Raw genomic sequence first — 13,891 nt, 5'->3', positions numbered from 1 at the left:
TGGTCGCAAAGCGACTAGAAAATCGCTATATAAGTGCAGGTCCATTTACCATTTACCATAAATGAGAGAATGATTTTTTTAGACAATTTTTTATTACTTTCTTCAAAGTCAGAAGTTTACATACACTAACATTATTATGCCTTGAAACAATTTGGGAAAGCCCAGACGATGCTGTCATGTCTTTGGAAGCTTCTGATAGGTTTATTGACAACATTTGAGTTAATTGGAGACACACCTGTGGATGTATTTTAAGCCACACCTGAAACACACTGCTTCTTTGTGTAGCATCATGGGAAAGTCAAAAGAAATCAACAAAAATATCTAATAATAATTTCATAATTTTGGACTTGCACAAGTCTGGTTCATCCTTGGGTGCAATTTCCAGATGCCTGAAGGTGCCACATTCATCTGTTCAAATAATTATAGCCAAGTATAAACACCATGGGAATGTCCAGCCATCATAGTGCTCAGGAAGGAGACGGGCTCTGTGTCCCAGAGATGAATGTGCTTTGGTCCAAAATGTGCATATCAACCCAAGAACAAAAGCAAAAGTCGTTGTGAATATGCTGGCTGAAGCTGGTAAGAGTGTGTTATTATCCACAGTGAAACGAGTACTGTACCTACATGGGCTGAAAGGCCACTCTGCCAGGAAGAAGCCATTACTCCAAAAGAAACAAACAGTTTTGTCAGACCATAGGACATGTCTCCAAAAATTAAGGTCTTTGTCCCTGTGTGCATTTGCAAACTGTAATCTGGCTTTTTTATGTTTCTTTTGGAGTAATGGATTTCTTTTGACTTTCCCATGATGTTACACAAAGAAGCAGTGTGTTTCTGAAGCAGTGTGGCTTAAAATACATCCACAGGTGTGTCTCGAATTAACTCTAATGTTGTCAATGAACCTATCAGAAGCTTCCAAAGACATGACAATATCATCTGGGCTTTCCCAAATTGTTTCAAGGCATAATAATGTTAGTGTATGTAAACTTCTGACTTTGAAGAAAGTAATAAAAAATTGTCTAAAAAAAATCCTTCTTTCATTATTCTGGCATTTAGCAAAAAGAAATAATTTTGGTAATCCTAACGGACCTAAAACAGGAAAAGTGACTATCTGATTTCATGTCAGACAGTGAGAAAAAAAGCATATGTGTCTTTTTATATAGTGTATGTAAACTTCTGGTTTCAACTGTATATATATGTATGTGTATGTATATATGTATGTGTATATATGTGTATGTATATATGTATGTGTATATATGTGTATGTATATATGTATGTGTATATATGTGTATGTATATATGTATGTGTATATATATGTGTATGTATATATGTATGTGTATATATATGTGTATGTATATATGTATGTGTATATATATGTGTATGTATATATGTATGTGTATATATATGTGTATGTATATATGTATGTGTATATATATATGTATATGTATATATATGTATGTATATATGTATGTGTGTATATATATATATATGTGTATGTATATATGTATGTGTATGTATATATGTATGTGTATATATATGTATGTGTGTATATATATGTGTATGTATATATGTATGTGTATATGTGTATATATATATGTATGTGTATATATGTATGTGTATATGTGTATATATATATGTATGTGTATATGTGTATATATATATGTATGTGTATATGTGTATATATGTATATATATGTGTGTATTTATATGTGTATGTATATATATGTATATACATATATGTGTGTGTCTATGTATATGTGTGTGTATATATATATATATATATATATATGTGTGTGTATATATGGGATATGTATTTTGTACGACCAAGTTTTAGGGCCACACTGAGGAAGACAACAAAAGTCATAAATTTATAAGACTGATTCTTTCTGCGGAAAAGATGTATTGTCTTGCATCTTTGCATTTTTTTTAAAGTCCTGATACTTCTGACAATGTGATGCTGGCTGATGTGCCAAAAGATGAAGTATCTCCTTGTTGGTGAAACCGATACTGAAGTACAATTCCACAAAAAGCTCCATGGCCTTCATTTTAACAACTCTCCTCCTCTAAAACAAGTTAAATTAGTAATCTGTCATTTTATATGTAGCCTTATAGTCTCTGGGAAACTGTAAATTATCTAATGATTGCAACATCGTCTAAAATAATCAATTATCAAGTAAGAACATATGAACAAGTAAGAATATTATGACTTTTTTCTCGTAAATTTATGGCTTTATTCTCAAAGTCTGAATTTTTTCTCTCTCTGTGGCCCTAATATTCCATCATTTTATTTATAGCCTTATAGTCTATGGGAAACTGTAAATTGCAACATCATCTAAAATAATCATTTATCCAAAATGATTGAAATGAATGATCACAAATGTTTAAATAATGACAGTGGGTCTAGTTCTATGTGATAACAATGTGTAAAGGGCAGTGGAATAACTATTGGTTTCCGTTTGTGGTGACTGCTGACTGAGATAAGGGATGAGATTAAATAGATCTTGGAATTTAGCCCTGTCTGGGGCAGGCTCGCTCCACAGAATAAATCACCATGGTAATTTATGGATAAATTGAGCCAGGATAACCAACATATCCCGGCTTAATCCTTTATCCTAGTTTTGTGCAACAGGCCCCAGATCACATAAGACCGGACTGGATCTAAACATAAACTAAACGTTACTGAGCAGCAACTCCTCAAGACCGAACGCTGAACAAGATGTTTTTAAATGAACTGATGAAGTGAAAACATGGTGAAAGGATCAAAGGTCTTTTGTTTTAAGGACGGAAACTGCCAATTTCACGAAATTAAATAAATAAAATAGAGAAATTAATATTAAATGAGTGCAGTTTGTGTTCCTGTCGCCGGGCGGCGCTACCGCTTCATGCTGCGTTCAATGCAGCGTGAGACGCGTCAGAAGCGTCACAGACACGACAACAAAGGAAGTGAGAAGACTTGACTGTCAAAGTAACAGCATTTTTTTTTAAAGTATTTGTAGTGATTTTTTAAAAAACAAAAAAGCCTCAAGCTGATTCAAAAGTCTGAATCTACTGGAGTCAGTTTTTCAATTTAAAGGAACAGTTTTAAATTAAAAGACTATCATTGTAATACACTGAAATATTATAAATTCTCTGAAAGTACAAAAACAAGTGATTTCAAAATTTAAAAAAAACGAAAAAATGCATGATTTTCTTAAAAAACTGAAAGCGTAATAATATAAATAAAATGTATATTATTAATGATAAATGTTTAGTCTTCACTAGTGTAGTACAGGAAACAGACATCTCCGTTTTATTGCCCGTTGCACAAAAGTAGGATTAAGACATCCAGGATAAGTGACTGAGGTGGGCTCAATGAATCGAAAACAAGAGCGTCCAGGCTCAGTTGGTTGCACAAAGACCAATCCAGGATGAGCAGTCACGGATTCATCAAACCAGGCGAAACCAACCCTGGATAGGTGCGCGCTCCTTTAAATAGCCCCCGCCACCGATCACAGATTCACTGATTCACCATGGCGAGTAGAGCGGCTTACTTTTCCCCGTCTGAGGGAGAAATCCGGATGGAGGCATACGAGGAGGTGAAACACATAATTAAAAAGAAAGGCAACACCGCCACAGTGATAAAGCAAAGAGAAAACGCGTGGCAAAGTATTACTGACCGCCTGAATGCGTATGTAGTGCACAACTACACTGACCGCTCCGCTGAAACATCACAATTACAATCCAAATAGTTAATTCACATCTCCAAAAACGCAGTTGTACTCTGATATGAATCAGTTGAATTTTTAATCAAATGGACTGCAGATATGAGTTAAATTGTGTAAATGTAACTCCATCAGACTGTATTATTCTTTGATAAATAGATACTAGTAATACCAGTAATAACAACTTTAATTTATATAGCGCCTTTCAAATGACCCACGGTCGTTCACTGACTTCATTGGATTTCCTTTTGGGATAAATAAAGTTTCTCTTTTCTTATATTTAGTGTGTATATGTCTTCATCTCCTTCCCTGGCCACAGAAGACTCTGTGACATCAAAGAGGAGTTCTATCGGATTGCTGGTGAGAAAATGTACAAATGACAGGACAACTGTTACCAGTCATAGTAGGATACTCATTACTTTGTGTTACATGTTTCCCCAATGTCACTGGTGCACTGGACTGCACACACCTCAGGATAAAATCCCCCTCAGGTGCCCATGAGGTGGATTTTGTGAATAGAAAATCCTTTCACAGCATTAATGTTCAGGTGAACATAACTTTTTGATATTGTCCATTGATGAACACTGTACATTCCTTGTGGTGTGCATTGATTGGTTTAAAAGTCCTCTTGGTCTGCAATGCTGACTGTCTGATCAACAATGTTGTGGCAAAATGGCCTCAGTCCATGACTCCAGAGTCTTTGGGACCTCTGAAATCTGTCAGCGCCTATCACTAGGTGAGCCACACAACCATTAATAACCACTTTTTACATCATGGCTGTGTCAAGAATGTCACTCTGTTTGATGTTGTAATGATGAGATTTAGTGTTGACAGGTGAATTCTCTGGGGTGTTGCTGGTAGACAGGGGGTCTGCCTGCCAGCCTTTTCTCCTGAAACCATTCACAGACCCCCAGGAAGCACAGCAGGCCTACAACCATGCCCATGCCAGGACCAGGCCCAGAGTTGAAATGACCTTTGACCTCCTGAAGGCACGCTTTCAGTGTCCTCACTGTCCTCCACAATGTGGCCTGCCTGAGGAAGGAGAGGGCCCCCAGAGGGCCCCCAGCCATGGACTGGGACAATCCTGCAATCTTCCCTGATGACGACAGTGGTCGGCCAGTGAGGGACTAATATGTGTTAAATTATTTTAGTTAATATGCATGCTTTAAATTCAAGTTAAATATGTCCTTCAGTGGAAGAGGATTTTTTTTTTTTAATTGATTTGGCCTCTTATGATGATTGTGCTGTATACTGTGTGTATACAAGCTCGCAGGGAGGCTACTGCATCATTTGTCTGTTCATTCGATGTGTATGGATTTGTCCTGCATTTATTTCAGTGTGCAGACATGCAGGGTGTATTATATTCAGACCTTTTGAATGTGTATTTATCCTTGTGTTGTATAATATACTTTGATTCTGTGCTTTCTATCTTGTAGAGTCACTGTCTTCAGTTTTGAAAGGAGCTGATGGTTTACCTGTTTTGATTTATCCTTATTCAATAAAGGAACATAATGTTACACTTTGGTGTGTGTGTGTGTGTGTGTGTGTATATATATATGTGTGTATATATAATGTGTATTTTATACGACGGTGTATTAGGGCCACACTGAGGAAGAAGAAAAGTCATACATTTATGAGACTGGCTCTTTCTGCGGAAAAGATGTATTTTCTTTCATATTCTTTTTAAAGTCCTGATACTTATGACAATGTGGTGCTGATGAAGTATCTCCTTGTTTGTGAAGCCTATACTGAAGTACAGTTCCATGAAATGCTCCACGGCCCTCATTTAAAAAAATGTCCTCCTCTAAAACAAGTTACAATATTATGACTTTATTCTCATAAATATATGGCATTATTCTCAAAGTCTGTAATTTTTTTTCTCTGTGGCCCTAATATTCCGTCATTTGATTTAGAGCCTTATAGTCTATGGGAAACTGTAAATTGCAACATAATCTAAAATCATCATTTATCCAAAATGATTTAAATGAAAGATCACAAATGTTTAAATAATGACAGTGGGCCTAGTTCTATGTGATAACAATGTGTAAAGGGCAGTGGAATAACTATTGGTTTCTGTTTGTGGTGACTGCTGACTGAGATAAGGGATGTGATACAATAGATCCTGGAATTTAGCCTGGTCTGGGACAGGCTAGCTCCACAGAATAAATCTCCATGGTAACTTATACCATAACATATCCTACTGCCCCCTATCCTGCTTTTGTGCAACCGGATCACGGATCAGTTGAGCCAGGATAACCCAACATATCCCGGCTTAATCCCTTATCCTAGTTTTGTGCATCAGGCCCCTGATCTGAGTTAGTTAGTATACAGTAATAAAGTAAGGATAATATAACAGGTGTAAACTGATGAAATGGGTTTGAACTTAAACGTTATTTAGGTTGTTTTGATTGTGTACATTTATTGTGCAATCAAGCGAACATTGATCTACAAACAAAATCTACAGAAAGAATAAAAGTCCGAGCAGTTTTATTCTGAAAAGCCCGCCCGGTAGTGTTAGCGTCGCTGCCGCGTTGCGTCTTGACGGTGGCGCGTCAGCGGGTCAGTCCGGTCTTGCTCGTGGAGAAGCCGCGTCGTGTCTTCGCTGCGGCGGAGGAATAAAATGCGGAGCAGCAGCGCAGCCGGAGCCCGTGACCCGGATCAGCCCAGAACCAGACCCGGAACCGGAGCCAGGATAGCCGAACCTTCCCCCGGCCCGGCGCGGCGCGGCCATCAGACGGTATGACGGCAGATGCGGCGGCGGCGGAGCAGCGAGGGAAAGACAAGAGCTGCAGCCGCTGAGAGACGCTGCTAGCCGGGCAGCTAACGGCGCGATGACCGCGGAGGGAAGCGGAACGATCCGGAGCCGCATCAAGAACCTGCTGCGCTCCCCGTCCATCAAACTGAAGCGGCGGAGCGGCACTGCCGCGCGGCACAAAGAGGCGCTGAGCGACAAGGTGCTGAATGACACACACACGCACACACAATCCACCACCTTTAAAACTGTGGTTAGAACAGGGCCGGTTCTAGGTAGGCATATATGAGGGGGCAGTCAGAAATGTGAAGGGGGCATCATGTGGACACATCATGCTCCAGCAGTTTTTTTTTCTGTGCTTATACTATCGATGCTTCTTCATTGAAAGGGGTCTATGTGTCCAACCCCAACCTAAAGAAGTGGATTCCCCACCTGAAGACTAAGCTCCAATAAATTAATAAAATGAAACATCCTTCATCCAGATTTCAACCAACAATCGTGTTTCCCTTTTTCTGTGGATTTTCCCGTTACTGCAGATAATTTTGTCAAATTGTAATGTATATTAATTTTGTGTGTATATTAAAATTGGCTTTCTCGACTTCTAAAATTTTGATTTGAGGGGGCAAGACATTTATTTAAGGGGGCTCGGCCCCTCTTGCCCCAGCGTAGAGCCGGCCTCGTGTTAGAAGTAATTTAACACACACACGCACACAGTCTGAAGCGCAAACATCTGACAAACGTGTCTCCACTGCACAGACACAGAACCTGCAGCGTCTTGAGCTTCTGGACTGGTGCAGATTGTTTCTGAAGACCAGCTGTTGTTGTTGTCTGTCTTTCTGGCTGAGGAAGGTTCCTGGACAGCTGTAGGACTGTCCTGCTGTCCAGGATCATGAGGACAGGAGTCCTTCTTCTGCTCATCTTTCCTCGGCACCATAATGCCTCAGCAATCTACTGGGAGATTTAAAAATGGCGAGCGAAGAAACGGTGATGCTGGCGGCAAAATATGAATTTAAATATAAATATCTGAACATTTGTTATCACATAACTTACAAAACTTGTGTTCAAAGTCAAGAAATACATGCAAACAAATGTCAGAATATTTATCTAAGTTAATAAACATCATGTTGATACGTTGCCAGTTCAGTTTATTGATCTCAGTCTCTAAAGTTATTAATGTTCATTCATATTTAGTCAATCTGATGATGAACAATGTGTAATGTCTATACGCAGCTTTGACATTCAGAGACTTTTACATTTGTTTATTGTGTTTACGGGGACTGACAGTCCGTTATTGTTATTTATAGATAACAGTTATTGAGCTGTGAAACTTCTCCACAGGGAGTTCTGCTGCAGGATCAGAGAACATTCAGATTCATCACCATGTTTAACTGGTTCAATCCTGGAGATTTAATTTTGAAGCTTCTTCTTCCACAAACATGAAGAGCTCTGAAGCCAAAACCACGTCAGACACGAAGACAAACAGACACACACTGAAGGCTGTTCCATGATGTTACAGCAGAAGGGGGAGGACTCTGGGATACAGCCTGTCTGCTTGTCTGTCTGTCTGTCTGCCTCTCTGTTTTTGATGTCCGACAGTAACGATAGCCTTTGACCTCCAGGTGACCTTGGAGAAGGTTCTGGGCATCACGGCTCCGGGGAACCGAGCGCTGGCCTGCGACCCCCGAACAGGACTACTGGCTTACCCTGCAGGGTGAGACCCACTGTGTGTGTGTGTGTGTGTGTGTTGTTGAGGTTTAAACCTCAGTCGATGTTGAACAACTCAAGTTCGTCTTTGAATTATGTTTTATTTGCAGTGTGAGCAGACCTGGTCCCCTGTTCTGCCTGCTTCCTTTTGCGTCCAAATTCCTTTAAAAGTTTTCTAAAAGTCAAGCAGCATCCAGCCGTGAAACGATCATCTGATCTCAGTTAAGTCAGAAGATTTAATTTGAGTCATAAATACTTTGACAAAAAAAAAAAAAACTTGTGATCAGTGAGGATGAGGAACCACGTCACTAAACAACTCGACGGTATGACGAGCGAAAGAAAAAACACCAGTTTAAGAACTGAGGAGTTACAGATATAAAAAGATATAATGTTAAATACCGGGGCTTCTATTCATAAAAAATCAGTTTGGGACCCGGCTAATGATAGGGGCAGGCTATTATTTGAAGGCTTTTATTAAAAAAAAGAAAATCAGAGTGTTTTACACAGCCAGTTACCCGGATGTCAGCCATATTGGAAGTACTCGGATGTAAACAAACAATGAACAGCACGCTGAATGTTCATGTTAAGCAAGATTTAAAATGTCTAAACTACTAAAAAGCCCAGAAGAACGTGCATAAACGGCTTTACAGAAAATGACAAGGACAGCGGGAGAAACAACGATATTTACCAGTACTAACTTGTGTAGCGAAACTTCAAAATACAGGTGTTGTGTCGAAATCTGTTACCCGTCAAATGATGTTTCCTGAATGGTGTTCTCTGTAGCATCACCTACGCGGTTGGAGTTAGGATTTAAGTTTGAGGTTAGGCCTTGTAGAGAGAACTGTTTGGGGTTAAGGTAAACTTGGGGTCATGTTAAGCAACTTAAAGGACGACTGGTTGGGGTCAGGGATAAGGTTGGGTGCAGGTTAAGGTAAGGGGGACACATATCGACGGGGGAACAGACTTTGACATAACACCGGTAAGACACCTAGCTTGTAAAAGAGGCCGGCTTTTATTTACTAAAATTGTTTTTACATCCGGTTACTAAATGAGGCCGGTCATTGATAGGGGCCCGGCTTTAAATTGAGGAAATCAGTATATATATATATATATATATATACACACATATACATATATACACACACACACACACACACACACACACACACACACATATATATATATATATTTATATATATGTGTGTGTGTGTGTGTGTGTGTGTGTAAATGTAAACACTGTGTTGTTGTCCAAACAGCAGATCAACGTCTGTGAGTGAAAGTGAGCGTCAGTGCTTCAGGATTTAACGACATGATCAGATTATCAGATTAAACACATCATGTGTGTGTCTCTCTCTCTCTCTCTCTCTCTCTCTCTCTCTCTCTCTCTCTCTCTCTCTCTCTCTCTCTCTCTCTCTCTCTCTCTCTCTCTCTCTCTCTCTCTCTCTCTCTCTCTCTCTCACACACACACAGAGGCCCATTAGGGGCCGGGGTCCTGATATTCACCACGAGATTTCAGTCTGAAGGAGGATTTACCGTTTAGCTCCTGCAGTCCTCTGAGGGTCACAGAGCTTTTATTCTTTCAGGTCTTTCTGAGTTGTGAAGGTGTTTCAGGGAGGAACACCACGAGTTCTACAGGAAGAAGAGACGATTAGGAACACCACAAGTTCTACAGGAAGAAGACCAGGAACTTTAGGAACACCATAAGTTCTACAGGAAGAAGAAAAGGGGCCTCATGTATCAAAGAGTGCGTAGCTTTCATACTGAAAGATGGCGTACTCCCAAAACTAGAAAAGTACGTACGCAGACTCACTTCCACATGTATCAAACTGTGCTTACGCCAGGTTCTGCGCACCTTTCCTTCATACATCCCAATCAGTGTGGAACTGAGCGCACATGCACGAGCCACCAACCACGCCCGGCTCCTCCCGCAAATGAATACGCAGATGATATGCAAATGACTATAAATCGATGGCATGCTCGCTGATTATTGAAAGAACAACGGCAAATCAACGTGCTGCCACTGCGCATGAGGTGGACGTAATAATCTCCGAGGTGGAGGCAGGAAAATTAGCTTTTTGGTGCCTCAGCTCTGGGATCAGCAACAATTTGTCACTGGATGTTAACGCAACCAGATCAGAGAGCTGCACCATGGCAGAAGGGTCCCTCAACGCAAGCTCCTTCTAAACTCCACCGTTATTAATGTTACTCAGAGCCGTTAGAGAGTGCGTAATGCTGCCAGAATCTTTTTTACGCATCAGTTTATAAGTCACTCTTTACTTGCTGTCCCAATTAAACATCACATACAGGATCAAATATGCACCACACCTGACTTATTCTGAAAGGATTTCCCACACACATTTTTCTCTGAGGAGAGAGGGATCCTGTGCACCTGCACCGTTAACATCTCCTGTTAATCCAAAGAGATGTGGTATTTGTGCATTCCATATTAATCAGAATCAGAAATACTTTACATGTTTTGATGTTAAGATTGTATATTTTCTTAAGTGCCTTAATTACTGTGTCAAAGTGCCGATCGCCGACCGTTTCCCCTTTGGTTTAACATGGAGATGTTAACGCTAAAGGTGCACAGTGATCCATGACGCACCGATCTCTCTCTCCGGAGAAGAAACGTGTGTTGGAAATCCTTTCAGAATAAGTCAGGTGTGGTGCATATTTGATCCCGTATGTGATGTTTAATTGGGACAACAAGTTCAGTGTGGCTTATAAACTGATGCGTAGAAATGATTTTGGTACGCATTACGCACTGGCAGCTCTAATGGCTTTAAATAAATTCAATAATAGGCGTTTAGAAGGAGCGTGTGTTGAGGGACACTTCTGTCATGGTGCGCCCCGGAGATCACCACATCCACCTCGCACGCAGTGACAGTAAGTTGATTTGCCATTGTTTTGTCGATAATCAGCGGGCAAGCCGACGATTTATAGTCATTTGCGTATCATCTGCGTATTCATTTTCGGGTGCAGTCGGGGCGTGGAGTCGGGGCGTGGAGTCGGGGCGTGGAGCCACGGCGTGGCTAGTGGCTCGTGCATGTGTTCTCAGTTCCCCGCTGGTTGGAATGTATGAAGGAAAGGTGCACCGAACCTGCAGTAGGAACAGTTTGATACATGTGGAGGTGAGTTTGCATACGTACTTTTCTAGTTTTGGGAGTACGCCATCTTTCAGTATGAAAGCTACGCACTCTTTGATACATGAGGCCCCAGGACCTTTAGGAACACCACAAGTTCTACATCAAGAAGACCAGGACCTGTAGGAACACCACGAGTTCCACAGGAAGAAGAGACCTTCAGGAACACGACAAGTTTTACAGAAAGAAGACCTAGGACCTTTAGGAGCACCACAAGTTCTACAGGAAGAAGAGACCTTTAGAAACTACACAAGTTGTACAGGAAGAAGAGACCTTAAGAAACACCACAAGTTCTCCAGGAATAAGACCTGGACCTTTAGGAACAACATGAGTTCTACAGGAAGAAGACCAGGACCTTTAGGAGCACCACAAGTTCTACAAGAAGAAGAGACCTTTAGAAACTACACAAGTTCTACAGGAAGAAGAGACCTTAAGAAACACCACAAGTTCTCAAGGAAGAAGACCAGGACCTTTAGGAACAATGTGAGTTCTACAGGAAGAATATCAGGACCTTTAGGAACACCACAAGGTCTACAGGAAGAAGGGACCTTAAGGAACACCACAAGTTCTACAGGAAGAAGGGACCTTAAGGAACACCACAAGTTCTCCAGGAAGAAGAGACCTTTAGGAACACCACGAGTTCTTCAGTAAGAAGACAAGGACCTTCAGGAACAACATGAGTTCTACAGGAAGAATATCAGGACCTTTAGGAACACCACAAGTTCTTCAGGAAAAAGACCAGGACATTAAGGAACACCACAAGTTCTACAAAAAGGATACCAGGACCTTTAGGAGCACCACAAGTCCTACAGGAAGAAGAGACCTTAAGGAACACCACAAGTTCTACAGGAAGACAAGACCTTTAGGAACACAACAAGTTCTACAGGACGAAGAGAATTTTAGGAACACCACGAGTTCTACAGGAAGAAGAGACCTTTAGGAACACCACAGGTTCTTCAGGAAGACCAGGACCTTCAGGAACTACATGAGTTCTACAGGAAGAATATCAGGACCTTTAGGAACAACATGAGTTCTACAGGAAGAAGACCAGGACCTTTAGGAGCACCACAAGTTCTACAGGAAGAAGAGACCTTTAGAAACTACACAAGTTCTACAGGAAGAAGAGACCTTTCGGAACACCACAAGTTCTTCAGGAAGAAGACCAGGATCTTTAGGAACACCACAAGTTCTTCAGGAAGAAGACCTGGACCTTTAGGAACAACATGAGTTCTACAGGAAGAAGACCAGGACCTTTAGGAGCACCACAAGTTCTACAGGAAGAAGAGACCTTTAGAAACTACACAAGTTCTACAGGAAGAAGAGACCTTTAGAAACTACACAAGTTCTACAGGAAGAAGAGACCTTAAGAAACACCACAAGTTCTCCAGGAAGAATACCAGGACATTTAGGAACAATATCAGTTCTACAGGAAGAATATCAGGACCTTTAGGAACACCACAAGTCCTACAGGAAGAAGGGACCTTAAGGAACACCACAAGTTCTCCAGGAAGAAGAGGCCTTTAGGAACACCACGAGTTCTTCAGGAAAAAGACCAGGACCTTCAGGAACAACATGAGTTCTACAGGAAGAATATCAGGACCTTTAGGAACACCACAAGTTCTACAGGAAGAAGAGACCTTTCGGAACACCACAAGTTCTTCAGGAAGAAGACCAGGCCCTTTAGGAACAGCAGGAGTTCTACAGGAAGAAGACCAGGACCTTTAGGAACACCATGAGTTCTACAGCACGAAGAAAACTTTAGGAACACCACAAGTTCTACAGGAAGAAGAGACCTTTAGGAACACCACAAGTTCTTCAGGAAGAAGAGACTTTTAGGAACACCACAAGTTATACAGGAAGAAGAGACTTTTAGGAACACCACAAGTTATTCAGGAAGAAGACCAGGACCTTAAGGAACACCACAAGTTCTACAAAAAGGATATCAGGACCTTTAGGAACAACACAAGTTCTACAGGAAAAAGAGACCTTTAGGAACACAACAAGTTCTACAGGAAGAAGAGACCTTTAGGAACACCACGAGTTCTACAGGAAGAAGAGACCTTTAGGAGGTTTAAGTGAATCTGAAAGTTCCTGAGAGGATTCAGTAGTTTTGCACGGACAAAACATATAAATGTTATAAAATGTTATAAAAACGACAAACTGTGTGTTTATTTTTGCTGAGGGATTTTCAGGGTTCTGGAAGTGAAACCTTGGTTTCTTTGTGTTCAAAAGCTATTAATAATATCTGTTATCATATTTACAGAGTTCTTGAGGTGTTGTGGTACCTCAGGGCGTCCCAAGGACCTGTGATGTGGGTCAGGACTTTTAGGGGCTTTTAAAGGGTTTTAATGTCCCAGGAGTTCTTTGGTGGTGTTCAAGTGTTGAATGATTACAGGGTCCCATTAGTCCTGAAAGTGGTCTCAGTGGTCCAGGGCGATCCCAGAAACATATTTCCTGTGTGTTCTAAAGAGATCTGTGGATTTATTAAAAAGGTTTCAGTGGACATTTTGCAGGGCAGAGCTCAGTAAAGGTAAAGGTTATCGGTTATGTTTGTTAAAGTGACAGCAGGTCTGTCAGCATTCTGTCAGAGAACTA

General features: G+C 40.8%; 1 protein-coding gene across 3 annotated transcripts in view; it reads left to right on the top strand.

Moving 5' to 3' along the window:
* The first annotated feature begins 6,255 nt into the window (after window positions 1-6,255).
* Window positions 6,256-13,891, top strand: part of mapkbp1 (mitogen-activated protein kinase binding protein 1) — a 31,493-nt gene continuing 23,857 nt past the window's right edge. For 2 of the 3 annotated variants that reach the window (XM_059353084.1, XM_059353083.1), the window contains exons 1-2: window positions 6,257-6,651; window positions 8,069-8,160. In XM_059353084.1, the coding sequence (XP_059209067.1) occupies window positions 6,529-6,651; window positions 8,069-8,160 (215 nt within the window). In that variant the 5' untranslated portion in view covers window positions 6,257-6,528. Of the gene's footprint in view, window positions 6,652-8,068; window positions 8,161-13,891 lie in introns of all 3 variants that reach the window. The other variant, XM_059353082.1, reaches the window with a different exon arrangement.

This window comes from Centropristis striata, chromosome 16 (assembly GCF_030273125.1).
Source record: "Centropristis striata isolate RG_2023a ecotype Rhode Island chromosome 16, C.striata_1.0, whole genome shotgun sequence".
Classification (NCBI taxonomy): domain Eukaryota; kingdom Metazoa; phylum Chordata; class Actinopteri; order Perciformes; family Serranidae; genus Centropristis; species Centropristis striata.
The sequence above is the reverse complement of the archived record's forward strand: the minus strand, read 5'-3'. Positions and strand labels throughout refer to the sequence as shown.